This window comes from Oenanthe melanoleuca, chromosome 5 (assembly GCF_029582105.1).
Source record: "Oenanthe melanoleuca isolate GR-GAL-2019-014 chromosome 5, OMel1.0, whole genome shotgun sequence".
NCBI lineage: Eukaryota > Metazoa > Chordata > Aves > Passeriformes > Muscicapidae > Oenanthe > Oenanthe melanoleuca.
In genome coordinates this window covers 44,439,389-44,462,654 of record NC_079339.1, presented here as the reverse complement: position 1 = coordinate 44,462,654, position 23,266 = coordinate 44,439,389, and the positions used below count along the sequence as shown (strand labels likewise).

Sequence of the window (23,266 nt, the reverse complement as noted above, 5' to 3'; positions counted from 1 at the left end):
TGTGGCCTGTAGATTCTAATTCTTGCTATTGCACAGACTTAATACATGGTGCCAAACAAGGACCAAATCTTCTGCAAATGGGGTGAAACATTTCTGTAGTTTCGGTTGCTCATGCACAGGGCCTTAAAGCATTAGGCATCCAGAGAAAGTAAAAGAGGGAAAGGCAGTGATAGAACCCTGAATAAAGAAGTTAAAATCTTGGCAGATTAAAGTGATCTTTTTTTTAGAGATGCTAAAATATCACAACACTTGCTGTTTACCCTTTGCATCTATGCTGCAGTCTGAGGAGGTGTAAGCTCTGTTTGACACCTTCTCAGCTGATGGGGCATTCGGAACTCTCTGTGCCTTGCTTGCTTTTCCTCCTGACTTGCTTTGTGTGGTATATATACCACAGTATATTTGGCTAACAGAAGAATTTGATGATCTAAGAAAAAGGATAAATGGAAAGGGGAAAAAAAAGAGGGAGAAGGGTCCTGCAGGTGTGATTGAGAGCAGAAAGCTTAGAGAAAGAACAAGGTGACACAAGCAGTCAGCACAGAGCAAAATCTACCCTTGCAAAACCACAGGAATTTTCATGGAAAATGTGTTACTTGTTAAGAGTTTTTTCAGCTGAGAAAAAGAATGACTACCAAACAATTCTTAGAGATAATAATCTGGCTACTTTCAATTTCAAATTGGTCTTCTTTAGAATTATATTATTATTTTGTAGACCAAAAAATGGTTGCTGGGCAATAATTTATTGCAGAACACAGCACTGCACGAATAGAACAGCATTTGCACAGTTGGTGGTAAAAGCAAAGCAAAAGGCTAGTCACATTTATTTGGATTATTTTGTAAAGTGAAATTAATTCTTGTGCAAAATGTCAGCTAAAGGATCCAGAAGCAAAGTCTCCATTGATTTCAGTGAAGCAGAATCCATTCCTGAGCGAGAATTCAGCCAAATCCAATATGTAGAGCCAAAGTGCCATAGGTTGCTTGCCAAAAGAGTAATACCCCTGCCTAGGAGTCTAGGACAGACAGACTGACCTTTTCAGTCTCTGCCATCTCAAATAAGACTGCCAACAATAATGATACCTAGGGATCAAAATACCCATCTGCTATGTATGAGGCTGAGAAAAGCAGCTGTCTGGATGCTATTTACAAATAAATGTGTTTAACTTAGAGCTAAGTATTTGCCCAAATGCAACGATTCAGAGGAAGATCTGTCACTTTCTCTTGGTAGGGGCAAAAGGGGCACTGTCAGTACATTGTGAACAGAGTGCTGAAGAAGTGAATAATAGATAAATTCACTGAGACAGGCAGGAACTAGCTAGACCTGCTTTGAAAAAGTATGACAGGTGGCATCCAGAGGCAACTTCCATAGTAAATTATTTTGTGAATCTCTGAACTGGTGGTTCTGGACATAATTCTCTCTGTCTAGGTCTGGCCCAGGGCACTAAGTGCAGACCACAGGATACCCAGAGCTTAATGGCCAGCAATTGCTGATAATGCAGCACTAAGGGCACTGCTCAGTGTCTCCCTGAACATTGCAGAGATGAGAACAATGGTGATTCCAGCTTTTTGAATGCTAACAAACTTAGAACAGCACCCACTGCTCAGACCATAAGCTCATTGCCTCATTTAAACAGATGAACAAATATGACTTTAAAGTTCTTTAATTTAAACTGTGACTACTCACTAATAAGACCAAACCTCTTTGGTGAGCTGGAGAAATTACTCTGGTGTAAACTTGAGTTAGGATAAAGAGGAGGATCTCTGCAGCTTCAAGCAATACATGCAAAGGTTATGTAAGGTCATTTTCATTTTTCTTCATGTGCATCTTTTTCTTCTAAATATATAAAAAAATAAGGTTAAGTTTTCTCAGATAAGACAAACAAAAAACACTGACAGTGTTCTGTGGCTTTAAAACAGGGAATAGCTTTGAAAAGCATTTCAAATGATAACATTTTTGAAAAGTAAGCCATCTTGCCCCTCTGGGAACTTCTGCATGTACCTAATAGGAAATCCATTTGAGTCCAGAAGTTTGCTTGGAAAGAGTTGATTCTGCCTTTCATCAAACTTCCCCTTTATAGAAAGCTAGGCAGCCTGTGGAAAATAATATTTCATTTTAAACATATCTTACTATTGTGGCTCTCAAAAATCTTTGCAAAATTTTATTTATTCTATTATCACAAATAATTTCAAATAGTGAAAACCAAAGACACATATTAGAGTGAAACTGTAGAAAAACAAAATGTAGCCTAGTGTATGTAATCCACAAAGTTCTTAGACTTACTTATGCTCTTAAAAGCCTGCAGTGATGTGGTGTTTGTTTGGTTTGACATAAAACACAGGTTATATACAAAAGCTTCTGACCACTTGGATGTGAAATACCATTCTTTGTGTTCACAGTTTCTCTTAAATCTAATAAAAAATAAGATGGTCCACCTTGATGAGCAAGGGCTTTAATTTTCCTAGTGAAATGTGGCCTTTTAAGCAATAAGCAGAGTATTGTGCAGATATTGCTGCCAATAGATGTTTGGAAAATAAGGAGTACAGAAGGAATTGTATTCTTGTTTCCTGGATTAAGCAAAAAACTACTGTGATCATTCTAAAACAGACATATTGTACTTGCATATTTGGCAGCATTTTCTGCCTAGGGGAAAGAAAACACTGGGTGTTTGTACATGAACTTAGATAAAATAACTTTACTACTTCTTGAAGAATCTTAGAAAGTGCTGTTAGCCCAGTGTTAGTAGCTTAAATTAAAACAACAGAAGATTCCAACTGTATTGCTTGGAAATGCTGAGCCTTCTCTAAGCTAGGGCTCACTGAGCTTCTGTTCCCAGTGTGGGGACATCAGGGGGTTACACAAACAGTTCCACTTCCACAGCTGTTGGAGAGAAGTCATCCAAACAACTTAATGCCCTCCACCTCCAGAAAACTTTATTCAAACATAATGTTAATCAAGAATCTCTTTTCCCAATCTGACCTTTTTTTTTTGATCAATTCAGTCAGAGAAATGGAGCTGGTTTATTTTTTATGCCTAGCCAAACCTTCTCTTTGTTCTTCAATTTGTAAATTTGTCAAATATAATTAAAACTGACAGAGGCCAAGATTAATCAAACAAAACATAAACATTGTTTGTGTTATTTGGTTGATGCAAAGCTTTCACCACAAAATGCTTTTAGATAAATTAATTCCACTCTTAGAGTGCTGCAGGACTGAAACATTGCTCCAACTGTTTGAACTTTTCAGGGACACTGTCAGGTCATTTTAGATTCAAAACCTAATACATGGCTGGAGTTCTGAAATTGCCTAAGAGAATCAGGTACCTGACTTCTACTGAAAGTTGCTATGTGGTGGGAAGTTAATTGACTTCCAGCAGGAATTAAATGCCTTTGAAGGGTCTATTCATGTCCTTGCAAAAAGAGGCTCATGTCCTTCATGCAGAATGTATCTGCTTTCACAAATACCTACCAGCAAAGTGCCTGATGCACACATTTTACAAAACATAAACTAGTAAGAAAACCCTAAGAACTACCTCTACTTTCATTTGATTGTATTTTGGTTAGCACTAGATATTTCCTTTTGATGTAAATAATTATACTGTTCAATAATGATATTATTAAGTTGTGGCATAACTACAAGATTAAATTTCAGAGGATTGCTCCATTAAGGACTTTCACTTTCAGCCTGGCAGGCTGCAACCTGCAGTTTATCCCACAGATTCTAGTAGTGGGTTACTCCTCACCTTTTTAAGAGCAGATTCAGAATCAAAAAGCATCCAAGGCTTTCCCCCAAGCATTTTTGCTTTAAAAACCTCACCCCCATATCTCAATAGCCACAATGAAAATTCATGGCCTCAGTATTTTTGAAAACAAGTTTCGGTCTTATTGACAGAGATTTTAGTATTAAGTGATACAGCATTAAAATTTACACTTTGAAAAATTTTGAAAAGCTTTGAAAATAGGTCCCTGACTATCTCCTTTAATTCCTCACTGCTACTTTAAAAAGTAATGCAAGAAATGTGATGTTATCTGTATTTTTATTGTAATTTACTTTTCACACAGTTAATGGGCATTTTTCACTCCTGTGTTAAATTCTGCTTGGTATGGGGACATTTATATATCCACTTGTTTTGCAAATTTAATATCTTGATATTACATTATGAACAGAGCTTTTGGGGATTTCTCTCTTCAATGCCTTTAGACAAACAATTCTAGTAGTACCACGATACTAGTTGGAAATGTCTCTCCCTCATCTTAAAAGTCTTATTTATCCGCAGATATTCTCTAAAAATTCTGCAGTCTCCTTGGCAAAGTTACCTCATTTGATGTTGAGTGTGGCTGCCATAAGGGGAGTTCAATAGCAAAGCCAGAGGTCTCTTAGGGACATCATGGTACAAGATGGCACAGGGACAGAATATGCTGGTCCTTCATCTCCAGCAATTGACATCTGAATAGAGAAGATTAGTGCAGCTATTCCCTTGTTATCTTCAGTGGACATGAAATCCAACCACAAAACCAGTGCAGAGATCTTGCACCTGGCAGGCCTGGGTGATGAGGGAGTGCTTGAGTGAGCACAAGGTCAGGGGTGATCAATGAAAACAGAGCTAGTGTACACCAAAGATCCTTCACAGCCTTGTCAAGTCTCCTTGATATAGACTATTTGTCACTTGTTTTCATAACCATAGCTGTTTTTCAGACCTATTGAAAATAGCTGACAAAGATTACTCTGTGGTGATGAGAAACCAAGGCTGGTTACCAGAAAAATTGGAACAGAGCAACACAACTGTCTCATGTCTTGAAACCATCTGAAGATCCTCTTAATGATTGCTGAAGCAATGAGTTCAGTTCTATACTATTTCTGCTAGTTGGCAGAGGAGTACATCACTAGCAATGAGGTCTTAGGGTTACAGGCAGTGAACAGAGGGGTTTCCCAATGAATTTGGAAAGAAGGCTTCAGAGCAGTACTTCTCTGTTTTTATAGCCAAGTATTTTTATTCCATGAGATTGAGACAAAGGGATTAAAAAAAGTGTAACAGTGTAATGGATCTTAGGTATTATAATTTCATCTGAAATAGCTCAGTGGAAAATTTTGATAATACACAACCCCCCAAAAAAACCAAATAAAACTGCTTTTCTCACAGAAGTTAGGGTTTGGAAGCTGATTCAGATTTTACATGGATGCAAATATAAAGGGGTACTGTTAAGATTATTCCATTGCTGCACAGATGAGTAGACAGGTATCAGAATTTGGACTGATGACTTCAGCTTGAAGCTTTCCTTGTAACTATACAGCAGGATTTGAGTTTAAATCGGAATTTTTACCCTAATAATGTAAAAAGAGCTTTCAATCTTTTCACTAGTTAAGTACATCTGTTGAATTATGTGAAAGAATTCCAAGCTTTTGTTTTCAAATTCAAATATTGATAAAATGAGTATAAAAATATTATTCTACAATATTAGAAACCAAAGTAAAAGAACCTTAGGCCAGAATGACGAAAAAGGCTGTGACAGTAATTCCTAATACAAATTAAACTGAAGAGGCTATCTGCATTGTTCTGTATGAGAGAACTACATAATTATGTTCTAAATTTTCTAATATTGCACTATTCTGAAAGGCTTTCCAGCTGTGAAAAAACATTCAGACCTGGTGCATACACTATTCTTTCCAGGGGATGGGGTCCTTTGTGACCAATTCTGCTTATTTACACTCTCATATATTGTTTAGCTTCAATGTGTTGCATGTTTAAAGGAGAATAAGGAATTCAGTCCAGTCTTCCTTAAATTCTTGCTAGATTTTATGTTAATTTAATCCCTTATTTCTCTAGTTACCTAATACAAAAGATGATTTCACTGTCATTAAAGATCACTTCTTTTCCTTTTCTCATGATCTTCTCACTGTTATTATTCTTCTCATTGAAATTTCCTCTCTAGTCATAATGAACACCCAGAGCATTTCATTGAGAAAAATAGGGAGTTTAAACATTTTCTATTTCCCTCATTAAGACCCAGTCATTATTATCACTGAAAGCCAGAGAAAAAGATGAAGAATGACAGAGTTACACGAAAGAGAAAAAGGACACTGCCAAAGTGATTCTGTGATCACAGTCATTTAAAGTAACACTCTGGATGCTGGCATGGCAATCTAATTGCACACTACAGACTGTTGTGTAAACTCAGCTACTAGTTGCATCACACAATCCTGATGCTTCAGTCACAATTGAGGCAAATATGAACAGAAATTTGGAAAGTCTTTGATTGCTATTGTGGAATAATTCATACCACTCATCAGTATGTCAATTTTCAATTTAATTTGACATTTTTGAAACAGGCACAGTGATTAAATTCTAGAAGAAAAAGCATCCCTGGAAAATAATCACATTTCGCAAATGAAGAAAAGTAAACAGAAGAAGGATAAATTTTTATTCTATCATTTTTGACAGTATCCTCTTATAGAAAAGACTAAATAAATTCTAAAGGCAAAATTCTCTCCCCATTCACATTACAATAGCCCAGAATATACCCATGAACTTTCCTACTTTTTTCCATCAAATTACACCTGCAATATCATAAAGGCTGATTCATCTTTTGGTCTCAGATAAGTCACTTCCAGCAAACAGGCATGATGAGAGTAAGACAGAAGGCTCCAAACAATCTCTGAATTAGGAATGTGTTCAGTAGACACATTTGGTTTCCTCCCATCCCACAGATTTCTTACCCTGAAATCTGTATATCACATAATAGAGAAGAACAGAACATGGAAATTTTATCTGAAGGCTAACTTAAAATCCTCCTGCAGTAACCTGCTTGAGGAGCAGAATGATGGGGAAGAAGGAAGGCCAGGACAACGCAAAAAACATTAGGCGACAGCCCCCTAAAAACTCAAGAGGTCTTCCATCAGGAGGTATGCCCTTCAGCCATCCCACCCTCTGGTGTGCTCTCTCCCTAGCTATTTCACTTGATTCACGTTTCAATACCTGCTGAATGGTTCACACTGTTTCACTGTTACTACTGTGACTATTTTACCTATCCACGCTTGTCTCTGCCAGTCTGTTATTCATAATTGCTAGGGCTCCAACCCCACCAGAGAATCCATTTTGCTTCGAATTAGAGCTCATTTGCCTTGGATACCCATTGGCAGTTTCTGACAGCTGCTTCTGCATGATGGCCAGTGAGACTTTGTTGGAGGCCAGGAAGTCTTTCATGGAGATCATCTCTCCTGACAGACGGCGCCCATCGGTGTCGCTCTCATTGACAGCATCAGTCTCGATGGAGATGTTTCTCCGGCTGCGCACGTTTCCTGGCATCACCACGTTCCTCCGTGAGCGAAATAATCTTCTTTGGCATCTGTGGCAGCACTTGCAGGCAAACTTCTTTAATATCCAGTTTATGGACTGCTTGATGACAATAGAGATCACATTAAATAAGGAGTAGATGCAGCACACCCCCATGAGTATGAAGACAAAGTTGCCAAAGCGGTAAAGGCCTTGGCTCTCATACCTGATGTTCTGGCTACTGACCAGATCACCAAAGCCAATGGTGCTGAAGGCCACAAAGCAGAAGTAAAGTGAGTCAAAGTAACTCCACCCTTCAATCGGTGTGTACATTGCAGAGGCACAGCAGGAAATGATGAGGGATGCTACACATAAAATCAGCATAACATAATACACAGAGGGCTTCCAGCCTGCCAAGCTGTCCACCTCCGAGGTCCCCGAGCCCCGCCGGCCGTTGTGAGGGAGAACCCCTTTCCTCCTCAGCTGTCTTTCGTGGCAGGACTTCATGACGTAAGCTATGACAGTGATCAAGCGCTCCAGGAACAGGTTAAAGAACAAAATGGTCCCTGCACATCCTATAAGGCCGTAAAATATCAGAAAAATTTTGCCTCCAATGGTGGCTGGGGTGGTCATACCAAACCCTGGAAAACAAAAAAGAACAGTTGAAAAAAATAAACCTGTAGGTACCATGTTAGGACTTTCATCACGTGCAAGACTGATGAACTGGTAGCAATTCCCTGTGCTACAGCCAAGCTTTGAGAAAAAATATATTGTCCCCAGATGTTACCCACTTGTGCTTGACTATGTCTGAGCTGTAAGGGGAAGGAACACATGCCAGCATTTCCTCCAGAATCAGAATGAAAAAAAAAGCAGAACAAAACACATAGACAGGAAAAGGGAGTTTAGAGGAGGTCTGAAGTTTGGTCTGGTTGCTAGGTTCACTCTTTCTCTCTTTGTGCTTTGGATCGTTTCCAGGCTTTGGGGTTATTGCAGCTGCTTTCTTCAGTGTGATGCTTTTCTGCACCACGGCTCTGTGCCAGGGGTGGCTCTTGCCTTCCAGAGATCCATCTGCACCAAGTCTTTGGAACACAAGGTGAAATTTCTCTGAGGCTCAAGACTCCTGGTGTTAGTGCAGGTGGCACATCGCCCAGCACTCAGCACCCACTGTAGCCTGGCTCTGGAAGCCCAGGCTGGGAGCACACATCGCATGACATAGCCTCTGACAGGACCATCAGCCCTTCATCAGTGTCCCTGTAGGAGTTAAAGATGTCCTGCATCTGACTCAGCTGTCTGTCACTCATCATAATTCCCTTCTTAAATTAGCATTTCTGAAGTTTTTCTATTTCTTTGTGTCCCACTCCACAGCTCAAGTCTGCATGTGGATCTTATCAAAAGTCTCCTCTGGTCTGATTCCCTTACATGGGATTTCTCAGGCCAGATGTGCTTTAATCTACTCTCAAATATTTCCCATCCTAAAGCCTGAAAATAGTAATTCTGTTTTGGTTAAAACTGTTGATAAGACAATCTTGATTTAATAAGATATTGCTAAAAAATAAAAAGATGTCCAGAACAGCATTAAGCAGATTAGAGTAACACTCATGACAAATCTTTGCTAGTGTTTTATTAATTTTTTATTAGGACTATTAATGGGCTACATAACTGACCAACTAAGCAAAAACATTTTAGTTGACAGGACAGAAAAATCACTGGGTTTTTTCCTTCTCTTTGCAACTACGAGATGCTAATTATGAAATAAAGATATTAGGCTCTGAGAAATACAGGAAAATATAATCAGTATGACACACTTGTACTTCAAAGATAAGACAAGAGCAATGTGAAAAGACCGTGTTTCCAACAGTGCCAAACTGCACCTCTTTCCCTTCACTAGCAACCTGCTGCCAGCAGAAATTCCTCTCTTACACCTGTCCTGCATCACACTGTGAAGTGCCAGCGCTCACCCTCACCCCTCCAGCTCAACCCCCACTAACAGCAGCTCCAAGTGTGGGCTCTCCAGGGTCACTGGACTTTTGCCTGAATCCACAATCAAACATCAAGTGGTCCTAAGGAGGCTCCAGCCTCCTCACTATATTTCTCTGCTAGGGAGAGCTGGACTGCAGCTCTGTGGTGCAGATGACAACAAGACAAGTGATAAACTACAGACAAAACATTCTTCACAAGAATTTTTTTCCTGTTGTTGCCTTTGGTACACAAGTATTTCCTCTTGCTTTCCACCCTCACTTTCTGTTCCATGACTTGATCCCTCTATAATTCTAGTTTTAATGATTATTTTTGGTACAGGCTGGCTTATAGGTAAGTCATGACCTCCACCATGTGAACCTGTGTGTTCAGGTTATATTCTGTGGTAACCAAAAGTGTACACTTATATAAAAAAAACTAAAAAGGAAAATCACAATGACAGTACAGTACTATCACACTTCATTATTTCTTGAAGTACTGGGTATAAATGGAGAAAAGTAAGCAGCTATAATTCTCATCAATTGCCACTTTGATAAGAAGGACTGAGGTCCAAAAGGAAGTTCTAAAGCAGAATCCTCCAAAAGCCAACAATGAATAGCATCAAGAAATATTAATCTCAATCTGAAAGCAAAAAGACTGTATTGAAATCTAACAAGACGAAATGGACATCAACTGCCTATTCCAGGCCAATATTAGGCAATTCCATCTTTTCTGTTGCAAACTACTCCAGTGCTACCAACTGCTGTAAGTGTTTCTCGTGGGTCATTACCCACACTCATCACCCTCTGTCTGGTGACACATGGTTTGGCATTTTGTGTTTTAATTCTAGATGTCCTGACATTCACAGGTCACATTAATTAAAACTTCAGTTTTCTTTTCCTGGTGCACCTCGTGCCATGAAAAAGTATGAGAAATAGTTCATCAGTCCTAATCCCTCACAAATGAAGCCTGGGGTGCCTCATATAGCATATGTGTAGGGAGACTGGGACAGACATATGCATTTCACAGTCAATTTTAGATCATGAAATTGGGTCTATTGTTCTGAAAAATATCTCTCTTTTCTGAGAGGTCTCATCTCCTTTCTGAATGTGTGCAGTTCACTGCTCCTGCCCATCCCACAAAGAGGAAGTAGGCAGAAAGAGGGGGCAACACTATAGTAATGAGTCAACAAAAAACAGCATTCCAGTTAGGCTACAATGAGAGCTCTTTGTGATGTTGTGTCTGTATTCCTAATGTATTTTATATTTATTTCTTTATCTTTGTCAGTTTGGTTTAGACAGTCACTGGGGAAATGATGAATTTCCAGTGAAATAGACAATGGATAATAATTGAGATTCATGATAGGTGTGAACCAAACTAAATAGGACAAAGACTTTCAATTGCAGTGAAAAAAAATCAAGAAAATAATAATTAGTAAAGAGAAATACGGGAAGTCTTAGAAACCTGCAAAGACTCTGACCCTCTTTTTTTAAGACACATTTTGTACTGAACAATCTACATAAGGATGTTTTATGCTTCTAAAACAGACAGAAGAAACAACTCCAACAGAAGCTGTACTTCAAAGACTCCTTTGAGAAAATGACCTCTACTTTGCACTGTTCCAACAGTGTGCAGACACCAATATTTAGGCAAAATTCACTTCTGCTATGATAACTTCCTCTGGTGCTCTCTGAGCAGGATAAGTACTCCTAACAAAACTACTTCTGCTAGAGTAATTCTCACCTGTAGAGACTCTTGTAGGAACAGCTAAAGGACTCTCAAATCTTGTCACATTGCTGCCCTCATGACACTGCTATGTTAGCAAGTTTGAAAGTGTCCTGTTCCAGAAAGGAAGGAGGACATTAAGTTCTTCTTTCCAGAAAGAGAACAAAAAGCCTCATTTCTGAGAAGACTTCCACTGTATAAAAGGACACATGGATGGAAACAGGCATGGTGCTGTCACAGCTACCTGACAGCAACAAAGCTGCACTTAGGTCCAGTTTCTGATATGAAAAAATACCTTTAGTGTTGTTGATTTTGCTAACTCTGTTCAGAAAACCACACACACACACAAATATATGCATGCAGACACCTCTGATTTCCCATCAGTGGAAGATCAGCCTCTGAACTGTATGGCTGGCTGGTGAGATATACATCCATGCATGTCGTCTTAAACATTAATTTCACCATCTTGATCTTGTCTCTTATGAGGAAGGGAGAATGAGCTAGCCATGAAACTTTCCTTTAATGCAACAATTATTTGACAAAAATATTTTATCGGGACAGTCTGGGTTGTGGTATCATTTATTTAATTGCCAATGCTATTTTGTTGTGCAGATGAGTGGTGGGAAATGCTCAGCCTGCCCAGAGAGGCAGGGATACATGGCTATAACAGCATTCCTTTGTGCTCTCTGCCCTTCTCTTTCTGGATTTGCCCAAGCAACCTCTGCACCTCCTGCCCAGCATATGCAGCACTCCAGAGCTGTAATACCTGGAAATGTCTCCAGGGCTATTTGGGCTGAGTCATAAATGCAGACTGCTGTGATGAGTGTTCAGCTGCTTGGTGATCTGGGACCTGCCCTGAGTGCTGCTGCTGCTGCTTCCATCTGTGCCAGAGTGCACCTGCTATGTCATGCACAGGCAGGATGAGAGGGATGTAACCTTCTGCAGACCTCCTGGCAGGGTTCAGTCCATTCCAAAAGGACAACACTGATGCTGGAACTAACAGTGTGGGATGTCTTGATGAAACAATGCATATATGAGATCTTTTCCCTCTCTAACTTGTTTGGAGACTCATCACACCTGACAGACAGCACTCTTGGCACTGTTTCAGTGAGGCTGAAGGGCTGGTTGGAGATAATGATTGGAGGACTGCATGGATGCTGTGCTCTGTCTGTGCCATCACTGGGACAGAAGACTTGTGTAAGAGATTGGGCATAACATTTCTTGCCCTCTGAGAAAAGGCTTCTGTAAACCCAACCCTGTGACAGAGATGTGGGTTAGTGTCACACCAAGTGTGTGAATGGGACTTCAAGGTTAGAAATAGCAAAATCTCGATTTGTTGTAGAAGACATAAGAAAAACTGTTTTTGTGTTAGTGTGTGAGGCAATGTCTCTATTTAACACAGCAAAGTTCAGCTCACAGAGTGTCATTGTTAAACCTTGTCTGGAGAGCTGGATGCCTGTTACTGCCCTTCTCTCATTTCACATATGGGAAACTGCATGTTCTGCCTTGAAAACAAACCTACCTTAAGAAAAGCTTCCAATCTTAAGGAATCTAAGAGACACAAGTAGAAGGAATGCAAAAGGGACAACATTAAATGAACAATGCCATCAAAAAATAGTTTTAATAGACATCATGAGGGATCTGTTGACACTTCTGTTGTCATGTCTGTGTAGTCCTTAAAGAATATATGACTGTGATTTTCATTAATCCATGATTTTCACATAAGATTATTTATGGAAACCTTGTCAGTCTGTTTTATATAATTAAGAATATATTTTACTTAACATTCACATCATCTCTAAGAAATGTACACAGCCTTATAACAACTGCTGTGTGAACATAAATTCAATGTATAAATGTTTTATGACTACCTTAAGGTTTCTGTTTATAATTTTTATGTAGTTTTTGATGCTGGAGGTCCTAGGTCTTGTCCTTTCCATTACCCCTAGATAGATTTGTACCTCTGTACAGCTTTTGTGTTACTAGAAGGATAGCACAAAGTTCAGTTTTGAAATACCTTATTGCTATTTTCAAACTTCATAACTTGTTGAACAGTCATTTAAAGGTTTTTATTTAGGCTTAAAACATATAAACACGAATCTAATTATATAATATACATTGAATATTAAATACATTTGTATTTAATATTCAATCACATTTTCATTTTAATATGTGAAAAGGCACATGTGCCTGCACTTGTGCCTCCAAGAAAACCTGAAATCCTGTGCTCAAATGTGCTTAACAGCTTTTGCCTTGGTATGGGTACAGTAATACTGATGAGTGGTAGTTCTGTGGACAAGATTTGTGTATATATATATATATATATATATATATGCAAAACTGAAAAATATACAAATTGACATCAGATACAGTCAGATACATATACATATACATATACATATACATATACATATACATATACATATACATATACATATATATATACATATACATATACATATACTTCTTTTTTGTTGAACAGAAACATTTCTTTTCTGTTGAATAGTTTACCTTACTAAAAAATAGCAGTAACTTCAAATGGTAATTCATCTTGGCAAGATAATAGCTCATCTGAATTGTGAATCTAATTAACACTGTTTCAAGGGTTTGTTTGCAGTCATTCAGTCTGTGTAAACATAATAACCCCACTCATGGAATAGGAACTTAATAGTGTGTACTCATTAAGCTGTAAGTTCACCTTCTCTAAAATTTTCCTTTTTGAATCATACAAAGCTGTACTTCAAGAATTTTCAAAGATTAGTTTAAAATTGCTTATTGTTACTTTATTGCTGGCATATACAGCTTTTCTCTGGAATGAAGCTTTAGCATTTCCTCTCATTTAGGGGTAAAACTATGGGAAATAAGGCTTTTTGGCCCCCTCAGGGGCAAAAATCAAGTGGTGCCTGCTTGCATTGTCTTGGTAACCTGAGCTTGGGGACATACTGTTAGGGGCATCTCACTGGAGGGGACTGTGCAAAATTAAAGCTCTTCCCTGGCTTTATATACCAACAATTTAAAGCAACAATGTCACTTGTGATTCAAGTAAAGCAAAAATATCTCAGCTGTATTAAGCTCAAAAAAGTAAAGAAAAACATCTGCAGGATTACAGATAAGAACCTATTTTTGGTAAGCTGCAAAAACAGTATATGTGCAGGTGTGTTTTTGTGTGATTACATTTTTCTAAGCAATATCAAGCCTTATCTGGATGTCAGAGAGGAAGTTTGGTAGCCAAGGGCCTCAGCATTGCTACTTTCCAGGAAACAAAAACCTCACCCAGAAAATTAGGTTGGCCTGATGCTTGGATACACCAATCTAAAGGACAGATCAAAAGACCATGGCATAAAAGACTGTACAGATACTGCTTTAGTTTCTTGGAGACTGACAGAAGTCCCCAAAAAGCTAAGAATAAAGGAAAAAAAGTCATCGTACTCAAGCAGGTGCTGCAGGAGCTACAAATACGAAACAAGGCCCATGAGGTCACACCATAGGGAAAAGGCTGTTGGTCTTGTGTGTAATAAGGATTTTGAAATATTCCATACAAAAGCAAAAACAGATTGTAATTGTAATTAAAATTTTAAAAACTGGCAAATGATGACAGAAAATATTATCAGAGATTTCAGGAAATAGTCATCATTGGACAACTGGTAACAGAGATATGACATATCTGAGAGTGGTTGCAATGGAGCATATGATGATAAACTTCAGCTTTGGTTTTATTAACTCTGAATTTCTTATCTGTTAATCTGTGTCTCAACAGCCAGGAGTTATGAAGGGGGCAAAGGCTTTTTTTTTTTTTTTTTTTTTTTTTTTTAACATTTTGAAAGCAAACATTTATTCTGGAGTGGGGGGTGTTGATGTGCTGATGGGTGGACACTTTGGGAAAAAATCTGAGTTTGTCAAGCAATCATAAAATTACAGAATAGTCTGGGTTGGAAGGGGCCTTCTAAGATCATCTAATCCAATTCCCCTGTCAGGGGCAGAGACACTTGTTAGACCAGGTTGCTCAACCTGAATAGTGCTGAGATTCTTCAAAGACTATACCACCTACCAAAAACAAAAGCATTTTTGGCACCAGGTGCAAAAATGTCAAGACAAACTTAAGATACCATAACAAAGGAAAAAAAATCAAAGAGATGTGACAGCAGCAGAAAGCACAGTGAATTCTGGCTCAGTGAAAAGAGTAAGTAATTGCTGAAACCTTGTGCTGGCTTCTATCCACAGAACAGCAAGGTGTGTACCTTTGTTTTTGAAATGTCTGGCTTTTTCAAAATGTAAAAGGACTTGCTAAATCCCTGGCTCATGGATTTCCTAAATCTAAAGCAAATGTCCCTTCCTATGAGGCCAGAGATGCTCTTTTAGTGAGAGCTCTAGTGGCAAATTTCTGTAAGACAAGCATAAATTCAGTGATCAAGTCTACTCACATGATTTTAACAGGTCCAAATATTCATGTAAAACAGGACCCATTTGTAAATTATGACAGGGAGGTTCAATGCTCTGCTACTCCAAATCCTCCACAGTAATTTTGGCTGTCAAAGTGTTGTGCCATTGCAAATGTAAAAACACCCACAACACAACACCTATTTCAAGGGCTGAATCTCTTCTCAGCTCTCTGGGTGATGATCAGTTCTGCTCCCTGTGCATCAGGCATATTCCAAGTCTCAGCATTTGCCTTACCCACGCAAACAGTTAAACAAGGACAAGACAGGCATGCAGAGGCAGGCAGAACTGAATGAGATTATAGCAAGATGTTAAGGAGTAGTTAAAAGCTACAGAGCTAGGCATTTTCTGATATAACTGAACAAGTGATGTACCATGGGCATCCCAAAATCAGACAGTGGCTAAGGTTGGAAGGGACCTCTGGAGACTGGCTAGTCCAGCTCCTTCGCTCAGCAAGGCCTCCCTTGCATGGTAGGTGCCCAGTTGGATGGGACTTTATCTAAAGGATAACAGGGATCTCTGGCTTTCCAGTCAGATATTTATAGATTTGTGGAAATAAGGATCATACACTTTAATGATGCCTGGAAACAGAAATATTCATATATGCAAATATAAAACTGCAGTGAAGCTTTTTACAGGTAAAATTGTGAAACTTTTTCTGATTTTTGATTAAAAGTTAAATGGTCCATAATAGCTTTTGACATCTTTATTTAAAGATCTTTATTTAAATTATTTATTTATTTGAATAAATCTTTCTTTACTTTCTCTCTGCTTTATGAGATTTTTCTCTGCAAGAGGGTTAACTGAATTAACAGCTTTTTTTTGGTGAGCAATTAGTGCACTGCTGTTGGAAGTGTGAGCCATTCTAGAGGAGCTCTCCTCTCTGCCCAGAAGTATCTGCAGCTATTATTTCCAGCAAAATATTTGAGAGCCTCCAGGGAAAGTGAGCTCTTCTCTGATGACAATCCCTGAATAGAAATTATAAAACTGAAAAATATAAGAGTAAAATTTTTGTGGATGAAATGCCTGGCTGAACTTCGAAAAGGTTACATGCACTCTGGAGTGCAATGTAGTGTGCTGCTCCTTTTCCTGAAGCCTGAAGTCCTGGCCTTCATGCTAAGGAACAGGGACTTCAGAAGAGCCCATCTGTTCAAACATTATTGTTTAAAGAAGGAAATGCATTTTAAAATGCACAAAGAGAACTTTATCACAAGAATCATCATAGAGATTTCAGATTATTTTGGAAGACAGCTTTTCCCAATCTTTGGGAAGCTGTTAAACCTGGAAGTATGATGGTGCAGTGGTTGGCAGCCTATGGACAACACTCAGCTCTGTATATATATACTCTTTTCACAGATGTGGCATGGTTTACTTAATACTGTCAATGTTGATCAGTTAAATAACTAAATTTAATTAAAATTATTTTTCACAATCTGCTTATGAAAATAGTGAAGCTGAGAAAGCTTTTACTAATTATGTTTATCCAAAAAAACATAGTAGTATTGCCTGTTTAATTCATTGAATATTCTTCCAGAGGAAGAAAAAAATGCCCAATTTACTCCAAATACAATCTTGAAAAAATGACAAAGTAAAGTCGTGGCTCTTTCTAGAAGTTTTGAAGATGCCACCTCTACTAGTAGTAGGTTTAACCTCACAGTACTTATTCCCCAGCTGAACAGTACATTTTGCTTTGGAAAAGAAGCACATAACTAAATAATAGGATTTCTTAGGACTCTAAGTGTCTAGTGGCTAACAGTGTAAAAAGAAATATGAAAGTTTTGAGGCTATTTATCAAGTCCTTTCTGCACTAAAAGGACTCTGTGCCATCTTCTGTCTCTCTATAATGGCTTCCTGTAAGCTTAGTCCAAAACAGTTTGCCATACATGAAAAGGCATATAACGTCCATGCTGAAAAATAGGAACAAAACCCTGTGCCACAAAGGATTCTCTCCTAAAAGAAAAAGCCTGTTAGTGAAGTACTTGAAGAGACAGTCTATCAGACTGGTGAAAGAAAGGTTTTTGAACTACACAGAAAAAGTCACCCAGCAAGGAGCTGGAGAAATTAATGCTTTCAGAGTCACAGCAACTTTTCTAACAAGCAGATAAATGAGTCGCATTCTCCAAAGGAGTTTTAAAAGAAGAGGAAAAGATCATGCTTTTATGTGTAGAGTTTTCAAAAAATTCTCAACACATATGATAAAGAATGATGTAGACAGAGAAAAACTAACCCTGTTCCAGCAGCATAGGCAGACCACAGCTGCCAAACTCCCATAAGTGCAAAATGTAGGAAAAAACCCTAAAAAAAACCACACCAGACTGTTGTCAGTAGAATAATATGCCTTAAGCATATATTAACATTAGAATGTTGAATGATGAAATTAGCTGGTCCAGTACAAAAGTATTTTGTGAAATAACAAAAGGACTAAAAAGTCCTTGCTAAAATGTGTTTTTATATAATCTTGACATGTTTATGGCTTTATGATTTATTTTTTTTCAAAATGCATTGCTAATAGTTCTCCTAACAGAAGAACTGCAATGACAAGCTTTAGGTAATTCATAGGAATCCTGCTTCCCTGCTTGCTCTGTCAGGATTTGCATGTTATTCCAGCTCTGCTGCACATTCTGTCCTTCCTCCCTCCCTCCCTCCCTCCCACTTTCTCCTTTCATTTTGTGTTAGATGTCATATTTCTGTTGTGTTCCTTAGCAAAAATTCAAGCTCAGAAAATCTATTTTTACCTTGCTTCATTACTTAATAAATCATGTATAGTAGAAAATAGCTACTATGAAAGTTCTTAGAAAAATCTCATTAATCAGCTTCCAGCATTTCATAGAGATTAAACTCAATATACTTACTGACACAATAAAAACCATAGACATGAGGGAGGCTGGGCTAACTGACATCATGCACATGATTGAATTTTGGGTACTTCCTCCCAGACAAGTTTTAATGTGAGAACCAATTTGTTCTCATAAAATTATTAAGGGATATTAGCAAACCAGATTTACTTTACTGCATGTCAATTTAAATTTGAGAACAGGATTCTGTGCCTAAAAATACATAGTTTGAATGGCAAATTACTGTATTTTCTCCATACATTGTTAGGGTACATATTCAACACAAAATAATCATGTATTTCAGTTTTTAGTCACAACTCAATTATGAAAACACACAGTGCTCTGTAGATTACCTCCTACATGTCTTGCCACAGCTAAGGCCTTGGAGCTTGTGGGGAAGAGGATGTGAAGTTCTTCCACTCTTGTCTTTCTACAAAACATTCACAATTTCAATTTAAGACCTTACCAATTTTACCTTGGAACCACTGCATCTGAGGAGATCTCTAATGATTCAGGCAAAGACACCATTTGCTTTGCAGCCTATTCAGCACATGGAATTATTTTTTTCAGGGATGTTGCTCACCTCAGGTTTACTGAAAACATCAATGTTTATGGTATATTACTTTTGGTACATTAGAAAATGCAACTTTAAAAAACCCCAGATTGCCACCTTTTATATATCACCATAAAAAGCACCCTTTTAAGGAGACTGTAGAGTTATGCTACTTCTAGTACAATTTAATATTGCTTTATTTCTTCTCCTCAGCTAGTAAATTCTGAGGTTTTATTATGATATCCTCCAATTAATTTTATTTTAAACAGGCTGAAGTGACTGTTTTTAAACTCAGCAGTGTGAGGGCAGGTAATTCAGCATAGTCCCAACTTACTGATGCAAGCAGGTGTGAGGAAATGACATTTATTCTAGTGCTGTACGAGTAAGCACATGCCAACACAGTCTGCTCAAGGATCAGGTCTACCTCAACACAATGATACCAACTGGTACAGTACAGATGTCTTTAAAAATGAAATGTGCTTTCCTGCTTTGGCTTGTAAGATGTGAACACATAATTTTAAAACTTCTGTATTCCCCATTTTACACAACCCTTTGCAGCAGTGCTCTCTTTGGAGTGAGCCAAAGCACACAGTGCAGCCTGTACTGATCCCCAAGAGCTGGGTCAGGAACACAAACAATTTGACAGGCTGAACAAATTTAAAATCTTAACCAGGGGTTCACTGGTTTGAGTAGGAAGGCATCTTGTGAGTAAGCTTTTCTACCCACTGCACTAGCTAAGGAAAATCTAGGTTCCCACTACTGTTTCCATATGCTTCTCTTCCAAGATTTACACATCTGGTATTTTCCAAGTATCTCTAAAACCTATGCTCTACATGACCAGTAGGAATTCACATTCAGTTTGAGAAGCTATATTTCTAATTTACCATGTTTATTAGAGATCTGCCAAGCACACTTCTTTTCTGATTTGCATCTAGTCATTAGAACAGCAATAGCTGTAAGAACAGTAATAATATAACTCCCTCCTATTAAGGGTAATGCACACCAAATAAGAAAATGAAGGCATTATTACTATTGATGGGGGGCAGGCTAGAGGATTTTGAAGCCTCAATACCTAGTTTTGAGCTGCACCACTATTCTGAGTAATGATACACCAACTTCACTCTTCTTGATCAGAGATCTTGCCACATCTAGCCTTGTTAATTGCTGTTGCAGTTCTGCTATCTGGTTAAATGGAATTTGTGCAATCTGATGGGTCAAAAGCTACAGATCTATGGTTTCACTAGAACAAGAATATGTTGGGGATGAAGGAAGAAAAGAAAGAGAATGAGGAAGAAGCTTGGAGTGAGGATAAATGGCCTGATGTAGAGTGCAGATCTGAGTCCAAACATCCCAATAGCAATGTTGAAAGAGGCTGGGATTTGAATCTCTGGGAACAGTCTTGAGAGATACTGGCTCTGTATCAGCATTGGGCATCTTATACCAAATCCTTTATACTTTCAGGTGATGGCAAATTTGAGTGCAGTACTCCAGTGGATCTCACTGTAAGTGAATCCCACCTACCAAGTTCTGCTCGAGTCCTGTTGCTGCAGTTATGCCAGCATTGCCACATAAATGCAGAAGTTGCCAGCTACACTGATAAAAACCCCCAGCTTTCTCAATTTACACTGAAATTTGATAAGAATTTATCTCAGTGGCAATGGCAACAGTTGCCCACTTGACCCTGGCACCAGCTTTTTTGTGCCAGTGCAGCTGTACCCTCACATTGATCCAAAGGAGAGGTTAAAAATCATAGAATGACTTGGGCTGGAAGGGATTTTAAAGACCACCTCTTTCCAATACCCCTACCATGACACCTTTCACTAGATTGGGTTACTCAGAGCCTCATCCAGCCTGGCCTTGAACACTTCCTGGGATGGGCCGTCCACAATCTCTGGGCAACCCATTCCAGCGCCTCACCACCATCACAGTAAAGAATTTCTTCTTAATACCTAATCCAAAACTACTCTCTTCCAGTTTAAAAATGAACCTTTTGTCAGAGTATTTGTAGCCAGCTCAGTCTTGATCCAGCTAGTTGCAGAATCCCACAAGAAGCAGGCAGGTGTGAGAGAGGAGGTGGCTCTGGGTGTGGAAGGGGTTTGGGACAACTGACTCTGAAGAACATCAGGGACAGGTGTTTCCACCAGACCAGCTCCTAGCAGGTAAGTGATTCATCAAATGCTTTTGGTGTTGCATATGCTGCCCTCTCACTCCTGGAAACTGTTGTTTTCTGGAGGTATGTTTCCTTCAGTCCTGCTTACCAGGGGAGGCCCAGAGAGCTGAGCTGTGCCAGTGCTGCTGCTGCCACTGCCAGAGCTCCTGTTCTGCCCTCCGGGGGAGATGACAGCACCGGGGGCCTTTTCAAATGGGTGTTGCTAAGGGCAACTGTGTATAGGAGAACGTAGGCAGAGGCTGAGAAACCCGGGGGGATGGTGCAGAGTAGAAACAACAGCCCAGCAGGAACAGCTCTCAGAGCAGGTTGTAAATGCTGATAAAACATTATCTCAAGCTCTTTAGCAATTCCAAAAGCTACAGCCACTGTGCCAGCAGTCCAAAAGTTATTTTATTGCTCCTAGAAGTACATGTGAGTTTTCATCCTTTCTAAAATGAGGCTGCTAAGGATGGGGAGCAGATGGAGAGGTGCAGAGGCACAGCAAAGCAGTCAGCTCTGCACCTTCCTCTGCTGTCTTCTCTCCTCTTGTGAAAGATAAGCAGAAGCTGACATCTGCAGATGTCAATTTACTACCTTCCTCACATCTAACAGAGCACTTTTTTTTGTGAGTTTTTGTTTTGTTATTTTATAACCATTAGGGAAATTCAATTTTAGGTTATTTTAGAGAAATTTAGTTTCTCTTGCAGAGTGTGACAGGTATTTGTACAAGCCAGTTTAACCTGAATATTTCAGCTGTCCAGGAAAAGAGCAGATTACACTTCCATGCAACCATCATTGAAGAAAAATTTTCATTACTTCCATTACCACAAAAAGCTGACTTTTATCTCCAGTTCTTTTGCATCTGTATTTAGGAGTGTAAGATGGACCAATCCATGCATGCCACCATGCCTTTCCACAACTATAGCAGTGAGCCAGAAAGCTCTGTGAAAGCAAGGTAACAGGTATGCATGTCAATGCTACTGCTGGAAACCTGTGACAGTGTTATTCCTCTGTGTCCTCCAGTCTGCCTTTTCCTGCTGTCCTAGTCTCTCCTGTGGATACCGGTGCAGGGGAACCAGGAGTGCAATACTGCTGCTTCCATCTCAAAGGCCACCTGGACAATCAGGTAATTGATTTTTCTTATTTTAATACTCCATCCTATTGCTGTTTCCTTTCTTTTCCCAGATCCAAGATAAAGCTTAGATTAGCTTGCTTGCCTGTTTTATTTTTCCTTAGGCATTTCACTGACAGAAGTCCAGGCAGTTCAGGAGGAGAGGGAGGAACTACACAAATTACACGAATAGTAATTACATGGACATTACACAAATAGTCTCCTTTGGGACTCACTTGTTCAGATTAGACTCCATCCACCTCTGCTTTATAAGATGGCAGTTCTGCTAGATCAGCCTTTTTTTCAAGTATGCCAAATTACTCACTTTTTAACACAAGTAAGTCTAAAGTCTCCTTGGATCTAATTCAGCCAAACCTTATTTATGTGCAGCTTTGAGTTTCATGCTTTATTTATTTCTAAGACAAGAAATTGACTGTGAAGATTAACAAGAACTTATCCTGAAATTTAGAAGGAGGTCTTTAATATATCATATATCATATCATATCATTTATTTTATTCTTCTATTTCCCAGAGAATAGAATAAAGCTCTCTGAAGAACTTATAGTTAAATAGTCATTGACAGTTTATATTTAACTGCTAGTTTTTCAATAAAGGATGATTGTATCCAAGTCAAATAAATTGAACTTCAATAAATTGAACTAAATCACATCTTTACTGTCACATCTTCAGGTCTCCAAATGTTTCCCATCATCATTAAACAGACACAGTGAAAGTCTGCTAGCAGCTCACAGAAACCTGAGACAGCTTCTAAGTAGATGTGATTCTACCTGAAGACAGCATTCAGCTCTCCTGCTCCTGTTTTTTTCTCTTCTCACATTTGATACTGGCATAATTTGCTAGAAATCAACAATCTGACATTCTTTACCTTATATGATTCATCTCCTTACAATTTATGTGCAGGTAAACTAACTGGAACATTCCAAGGGATAATTACAGCTTTGTACACAAAATACAGAACAGAGCAAGATTTCACTTTAAAGCAGATGCACAGCACATGCACATCCACAGATGAAGTGCTATGTTTGGCATTCTGGATAAATGCAATACTGGCACCAATAATTAAGAAATAATTGCTAACATTTCCCACTGCAGAACAAGTGAACAGTTCTATCAATGAAAGCTTGGTCTTGCCAATTTAAAGTAACAGGATGCAGGAAATTGCCCCATTTACTCATCATAGAAAGTTAAGTATCTCGTGGGCAATGGATACTTTGGAGCT

At 38.7% G+C, this 23,266-nt stretch overlaps 1 protein-coding gene across 1 annotated transcript in view; it reads right to left on the bottom strand.

The window, feature by feature from the left end:
* Window positions 1-6,315: 6,315 nt before the first annotated feature.
* KCNK13 (potassium two pore domain channel subfamily K member 13) overlaps window positions 6,316-23,266 on the bottom strand; it is a 43,401-nt gene continuing 26,450 nt past the window's right edge. Inside the window, exon 2 of the mRNA XM_056493158.1 lies at window positions 6,316-7,902. Coding sequence (XP_056349133.1) covers window positions 7,010-7,902 — 893 coding nt within the window. The 3' untranslated portion in view covers window positions 6,316-7,009. The remainder of the gene's footprint in view (window positions 7,903-23,266) is intronic.